This window comes from Macrobrachium rosenbergii, chromosome 4 (assembly GCF_040412425.1).
Source record: "Macrobrachium rosenbergii isolate ZJJX-2024 chromosome 4, ASM4041242v1, whole genome shotgun sequence".
NCBI classification, from domain to species: domain Eukaryota; kingdom Metazoa; phylum Arthropoda; class Malacostraca; order Decapoda; family Palaemonidae; genus Macrobrachium; species Macrobrachium rosenbergii.
This window is the reverse complement of record NC_089744.1, coordinates 84,708,277-84,716,077: the sequence shown is the minus strand read 5'-3', so window position 1 is coordinate 84,716,077 and position 7,801 is coordinate 84,708,277. Positions and strand designations below refer to the sequence as shown.

Here is a 7,801-nt window from a genome sequence, read left to right as displayed (position 1 = left end):
ATGATGACTTGTCTTTCACTATTTCTATAGCCCCCTTGTCTAGCATGCTCCAGACTTCTTGTTGAAGGGCTCTCTGCTTGGGAGAGTCTTTTCAGTAGGAGGGGAACTTGAGTGGTATTGGTGTCAAGAGTAGCTTCTGCTTGAAGGGGAGGATGTACCCCCTTCCTGAGAGTCTGAACAGTCCATTCCTGTGCTCTGGCCTTCTGCCGCTCTGACCACTTGTTCCTCAACCCTGGTCTGATGAAGCGGATGGGGTAAAATCTCTTTCTCATTTACTGGCTCTTCTTTTGCCCATTCCATTATGTTTGCCGGCATGGCAGGGGGGGGGGAGGGGGGGCGGGCAGTGGAAAAGCAGGGCTGTCTTCCTTCTTCCCATGTCTTCTTCTGGAAGATTGGGAACCTTGATGGAACCTCTGCTGAAAAGGCTGTCCTGTAGGCCTCGTCTGTCTACCCTAGTTGCTGAAACTGTAGGACTGTCTTCTTAGAGCTGGTCTAATGGAGGATGATGGTGTAATTCCTCATCCAGATGTTCTTGAAGAAAATACCCAGACTTACCTGACAAAGCACTGTTTCTCATATTCGACCAACTGTTTCATGAAATTTGCTTCGTGATACAGAGAGGACAGATTCTCTGCTTTTCAACAGTACATTACCCGAGAAATTTACTATATTTTTTGTCATGTACTTCAGGGCTTTCCTGGACAGAGGGAAAAAGTCCTTCATTACCAATCATGAATCTTTGGAAGCTGTCTTTTCAATTAGTTTTAATAATGCCCCTTGACAGCTGTCAAGCCAAGAGGCAGCTCTCAGTGTCCCCTCTAAGGTTAATTCAAAATTCACCATCTCTGCACTGGTGAATTTCAAGCCTATTTGATGTAAATGGTCCAGTGATGTGTTTCCAGGCAACCAGGATAGTGTTCCATTCACTGTTCTGGGAAGAGAGGCTGGTTTTTTTTTTTACTTGTGGTGTCAAAGGAGGCGGCAGTAGTAGTTTCTGAGACCTGGAGGCAGCCAAGGAACCTTCTTCTCCTGCTATTTGAATATCTACTACCTTTATTGCAGACTTCACCATCTTGGTTAATGGGAGGCAGATGGACTGCTTGACTCCTGGAGTAGTATCAGCTACCTGTTCCATTAAAGAGGAGTCGGCAAAATCCCCAATTGCCTCTCTCTCAGGTTCTTGGTAATTCAAAATTTTCTGTATCATATAGATAAGATCAATAAACCTCACTCCTTCTTCTGGAAAATCATGAGCTAACTGGCCTAAATCTAACTCCAAGTCTGATGGACTTAAACACCTCGATGGTATGGATCTTTCCCGATCGCCCCTCCATTCTGTCTCAGCTCCAACGTCTTGGTGAGGGAGTGTCAGGTGATGCATGATGCCTCCATCTCCTACTGTCTACAGGCCATGTTGAATGGTAAAAGGGGGAATTAGACTGAGATGTATCACGGTTGTACCTTGAACAGGACTGTGCCTATGCATGAGACCATTCCCATGAATCGGGTCTGCTATCCTGGAGTGGTCATACTTCCATTTACTCATCCTTGTCCCAACTCCAGGAATGGTGACAGAACCTGTGCCTGTACATCTCTGGCTTCGTGGTCTGTTTCCTGGAGTTGCTGCTCCAATACTAGTCCTCGTTGGTGGCATAGAATGAGCAGGATGTGAAGTGCCAGCCCGGTTCCTGGATTTTAGAGGCACCAGATGGATTTTTTCTTTATGACGTCCATCTCTGAGGGAGTCACTGTGCCAAGTCATGCTTCTAGAGTGTGAGTGGGAGGTGTCTACAGACCGTGTGGGGTGGGGAGTGCCTGCTCTGTGCCTGAATCTGCGAGGTAACACCTGACTTTTCTCTCCAAGCCATCCATCACTGAGGGAGGTACTGTGCCGAATCATGCTTCTAGAAAGCAACTGGGAGGTGTCCTGAGAAATGACAGACTGGTGTCTGGACCATTGAAAGGAGGGATGGATCTTCTTCCCATGTCATTCATGTCTTGAGAAAGCAATATGCTGAGTCATGCTACTGGAACGTGATTGGGAGATGCTCTTGGATGGGTGTGGTGACTGGTCGTCCTTCTTTTTAAGGGAAGAATCTGTTTGACAGCGTTTTGTAGATCCTGCCATCTGTTTGAAGGAGTCTGTCAGCATCCACTGGGCCCTGGTTTCGGGCTAGGTGGGGCCCACTGACATCCCTACCCACACTGTTTTCTTGGCTGTGCGACCCATTAAACTAACACTCTTGAACCCTTTGCTGAAGAACTTCAACAGCACTGACATCATCTCCTGTTGAATATTTCCTGTTAAGGGAAAGCAACAGACAGACAGTTCCTACCACGTGTGATGGGTAACAGAGAAGGAGCAAAGACAGTGAGATGGGATGCAGGTAATGGAGGGAGTTGCCTCCCTGGGAGTTGATGTAGATTTCTTCTTCCCCTGTTTTCGAACTTTCCTTTTTGAGAAGCTGGCCATGTTTGGCATTCACTACAAGTCACTGATCAAGAACATTCTTGTCCTCTACACTTAGAACACACTGAATGAGTGTTGATGGAGACTGGCGACAAGAACTTTCCACAAACCTTCCCTTAACCCATGATTCCCATGCACTGGCGAGAAATGGGTTGTCCATTTTCTTTCATGGCAGGGGTAAAATGAAAAATCTGAAGAAATACAGTGACTTGTTTACGCACTCAGAAACTTTAAACACTTGTTATAGCTGAAGCTCAATGGAATCAATTGTATATTTCCTTTTATCGGTTTAACATAAAGTGATGTGAAATATGTAGTTTAGTTGGCACACAAAGATTGTAACGTTTTGCTTTGGAGAGACTGATGATTTGGCAATAGGCGTACAAAACTGAAAAACAAGTGCCGCTGTTTTTACGGTTTACAAGATCTCTCTCTCTCTCTCTTGCTCTCTGCACAAACACACACATTTCTGGCAATTAACACGGCATTCTTTTATTTATCGAACATATCAATATTATGGAAGTAACAGTGAATAATTTTTCTGAATACCAGTCTTGTAAAAATATATATTTATCACTACTGTAAATGGTATCTAATAGGAATTCCTATAAAAATCTAAAATCATATCTGAATAGTGAAAATTTCCAGTTACTACAAGAATACATAAAAAAATTGGAAGTTATTCCTTATTATTCAATTATAAAGTACGAGTAACATAAGCATGACTTGGGCGCTAATATTTGCCGCACATTTATAGCCACTTTTCCCTATGAAACGTGATATAATATGTCACTCATAAACTTTAAAGTTCTTACGCCACTGGTCCTGTATTCTGCGTCTTTCTTGGCTACGACAAGATCCTGCTGGGCTTCTTCCAGCTACTCTGCTCCTATATCTGGGATGCTTTAATAGAAGCTACTGCCGTAAGAAATCAGTGCCAGCAACAGTAGTTTTCCAATTCGTCAAGACAGCAAATTTTTTTTGAAAGTGTAACATTCTACACTATTTGAGCCAAAGAAAGTCAATTTGCACTTGAAATTACGGACGACTTCTAGATTTCCAAGAGATCCCTTCAACAGCACAGGCAGTCCTAGGAAGGAGCCCAGGGGTAAGGAGTTCGGAAAAGCAACGAAACACAGTAACACGATTTTCTGAGATTTATTGTTTCATGTACAGTGATCATTTGACAGTCAATGATGAGTCGATGAATGACTCTTTTTCATTGTTATACATTCACATCTTTTGATGTATAAACATCTGACACCTTAAGGTAGCTAGAATTAAGAAGAGAAGTCAATTACACTGTGAGATATGCGGAAATAAGTAAGCCTGGAGGATAAGCATTTGGAAATTTGCTCAAAATATATATATTTTCTAGGGTATGATGTAAGTCTCAACAAACTTTTGACTTCCAAACATTCATTCATTCAAAATCTTTGTAGATTTAGTGCATGTACAAAAGCATAATAAGTCTGGGTGAATACTTTGGATTATAAATATGTAGCCGTTAACATAATGTTTTTTTCTGTGAGATACAAGCATTTTACGTGTTATGAAATCACAATTTCCAGATATTTATAATTTCGAAATCACTTTTTTCCCAGTGCAAGTACTAAAGATTTCAATTAGCATTCCCAGTAACTCAATATGTGATCACTCAACATATCATCACCGAAAAGAAATGTAAATATAAACGAAGCTAGAATCATTTTCGAAATTTTTTTTATTGTAAGATTTTGGTTCTCGCCTAAGCACCGGATTTCATACGGGCTAGTTCTCTCTTCGCTTGTTATCGTAGCAATAATAAGCTATTAGAGACTAGAGACTCAATTTTCATAACTACTTGAAATTTAAATGACATTTGACAGACAAAGTTCAGATATTGTTGAAGCGAGCGAGTGGCTTCTTCGTCCTTTGGACGTAAATTACGCGAGAAATGGAATGCCGTTTACAACTCTGATCTAAGCAATGTGATCTGTCATTTGTTGAAAAGGTAGATCTTCAGTGATGAAAATTCTTGATAAAAGGAAAAGATAAACTTTTAAGACGAAACTTATTCTAGCAATGATGACAAATCAACAGAATTTTCAGTTTTTCCAGCCTATTCTCGTGCGCTCTTCAGAGAAGTAATATTAGAGGCACGCTGTGCTCATGAAATGCATTTCGTTCACATGTCCCAAAGCTTCAGCCAATCAAGTCACTGCTCGTCTATGGTCTTGTGGGTGCTTCTACTTTGATTGGTTGAAATTGTGTGACTTGTTCAATGAGACACGATGTTCCGAGTTAGCTGGATATGCATTCACGCGCGCGCGTTTGAATATGCCATCCAAAGAAAGCTGGCTTTGGTAAATGCGATATATTCTGTCTTAATAGCATTCAAGACTTATTTATCCTTTGGTTGTCTGGAGGTGTGTTTTCTCTTGATCAACTACAGTTATGTCTTTGATAAGTAAAAAAGACGCTAGAGATTTGGAATAAGACTGAACTCATCATCGTTCATAGAATGCGAAATAGAGATCACTTTTAGAGCATCAAGTACGGTGAATGTTCCAAACACAAAACTACGTCAATGATATCGTGTATTTGTTTCCCAAACGACCCTCTTTTGTTATTAGCCACTTAGCAAAGCGATCCGATAGTAAAAAGCCAACAACTACGGTATATCACTATCGGCAGGATAGACTAGCACCTAAAATTTTTCTCTTTTCATAGTAACATGAAATAACCAAAGCAAGGGATACGAGAAAGTGAATGGACCAAGACGGTATTTGCACCTTGTGTCCCGAAGACATGCCTGCGTCCCGTGGAAGTCCCTGACCTACGAGGCGTCTTGAGAACGTAAAAACAGGAATGTTCTCTTGATTCCTTGGTCCTTTATATGCACATGGAAATCCATGGTTACAAATGGAACACGCAAGTAATAGGGACTGCATTTTTTTCTTTTTTTCGCTTAGTATTCCTTCATTCGCTGTAACCAGGATGACGAAACGGCGCAAATTTGTAGTATATTTTAGATATTTGTTATTAAAACTGATAACCAAATAGGTTTTCATAGACGGGGTAATGCTGACAACAAATCTAATAAAGAGATCACGTCATAGAGTAAAATGCAGTATTTTTAAAATTTACGTTTAAAATGTAGAGAAACAATGATTTTTTTTTAATAGAACTGAGTGCATGATGTCTAGATTTCAGTTAGGACAAGTGGAGAACAATGATGTGGCATTCCAGCTGAATTACATAGCTGTTCTGAGGACTTGGTGTCGGCCCTAGCACAGGAGGAAAACATGTCCAAGAGGAATTTCGGTGCGAGAGAAGGAACAGGATATCTAAATATCATGAAATGGCAGTAGTTTTCTTTCCTTACATTACACTGAAGACAATGGAAAGCGCTATCCGTAGAAGAGAGAGAAAAAGAACGAACCTTTCGGGTTGATCAGACAATGTCCAGCAAGCGCTAATTTCACACTTACAGACTTATAAAATAATCCTAAAACGAAAAAGTTGAACGTTAAGGAGAAACGAAGTTATCCCTGAAAGAAAATCAGAAACAGGTACTAAAAAAAATCGATAGACTTAGCAAAACTTAAAAGTTTGCATTCCTATATTACACCATTCATTGAATAGCGATACTCCAGTGCAAGGCTAATAAGAAGCTCTTGGTTTCTTATCAAAAACAATAACCTGAAACTAAAGACCACTAAAATAAAAATCCTCGGTACTGAAGCTTACAAATTGTTGGTTGGTGCACAAGGATACAAGCTGATGAAATTGGATGCCTTGAAGTGAAGTCTCTCTATGCAATGTGAGGTATTACAGTAGCTTCTTAAAAAACAGACGCAAGAGTTAATAGATCTATGAACTAATACAAGTAATCCATTGTAATACATTTTATAAAGGAGAAAATATAAGGCCTGTGATGACTCCATATCTTAATAAACTTCTTGGCAACCACATGATTCATAAATGGTCTAGAGGGATCTATTTAATTCCCCAGGCGTTGCGCATCATAAGATCGAAATACGCGTCTTGGTCGACGGAAGCACTCACGCCTGCATAGTAGTCGAAGAATTCGTCCTTCGTGATCTGCAATACAGAAAAATATATGTATGTATAATTCAGTATGAAGATATTTATATTGTATTCACTATGTCGTTAATGACAGTCTTCTTTTGAGGAAACTACAGCTCTTCTAATTAGTATAATTATTATTATTATTCAGAAGATGACCCTGTTTCATATGGAACAAGCCCACCAACGGACTTGACATTAAAGCTTCCAAAGAATAAGGCGCTCATTGCTCATTAGGAAGTAAGAGAAGGTGCAGGGGAATACAGAAGGAGGGGATCTCACTTATTACAAAGAAAAAAAAAATGAATTAATAAGTAGATAAATTTATGAATTTCATGAAAAGTCCCTGTGCCTCAACTGTGATGGGATACAGTCAAGATAGAGTAAAACATAACCATAGCAAAATCCAGGGCTCTTTGCACGCCAGTGATTGGCTAGCTCTCGAAAGGGGAATGACATCACGTTAACGGACTACGGATTTGACTCCGTTCCAGTTGCCAAAACGCGGACAAATGAGGAATTACGCGAACGGGATGCGACCCTGAGGAGACGATTACAGAGCCGAGACCCGCATTCTGCAAACATGCGGACCTTGATCCGCAGATTTTTTTCTTCAAGTTTTGAAAGGTATTTTTCTGAATCTAGTGTTTCCGTTTTAATTTTTTTTAACAGAATAAAATTCTTGCAAAGGACATGTGTTTTTTTCTTAACACACCTTAAATATTTTCAGTGTTTTGAAAAAGAACCACTCGAACAATCTTGTGTTTTGGCGCCGAAATCAGTTGTAAGAAGTTCGTAACATCTAATTCCTATGGGGAGGTTATCCCCAGAGGAGCCCTGAGTACGAGGAGGCACTTGCGTGACATTTGGCTTATCAATTGCTTGTATACCGGTAAGAAAACGTTAGTAACTCTGAAAATATGTATCAGATTAATGATTACGCCTGTGTTTGACATTCAGATTTTCTTTCCAGTGAACATATGCTAATAGCATTAGGCTTAATCTACATATATGAAGAGTTCCAAGTTTAGAAAGAAAGACATGATAAATACCATGACTAAAAATAGTCGTATGTTATAAAGAGTTATATAATTTACAAAATGAGATGAGCGTGCTTTGAAGGAAATATGTCAAAATAACAGTATCATGAAAAGAAGGTGATGGAGACTTCTGTGCTTTTTCTCGTTGGCTTACAGTGCCCCAAAAATTCACTAGTGTAGGTGTGGGCGCATGTTAGAAATCTGTCTGTGTATCATTATC

The 7,801-nt window shown here is 40.0% G+C and overlaps 1 protein-coding gene across 1 annotated transcript in view; it reads right to left on the bottom strand.

Moving 5' to 3' along the window:
• Positions 1–3,612: 3,612 nt before the first annotated feature.
• Positions 3,613–7,801, bottom strand: part of LOC136836322 (crustacean calcium-binding protein 23-like) — a 137,499-nt gene continuing 133,310 nt past the window's right edge. The window contains exon 5 of the mRNA XM_067100476.1: positions 3,613–6,556. Within this exon, the coding sequence (XP_066956577.1) occupies positions 6,452–6,556 (105 nt within the window). The 3' untranslated portion in view covers positions 3,613–6,451. The remainder of the gene's footprint in view (positions 6,557–7,801) is intronic.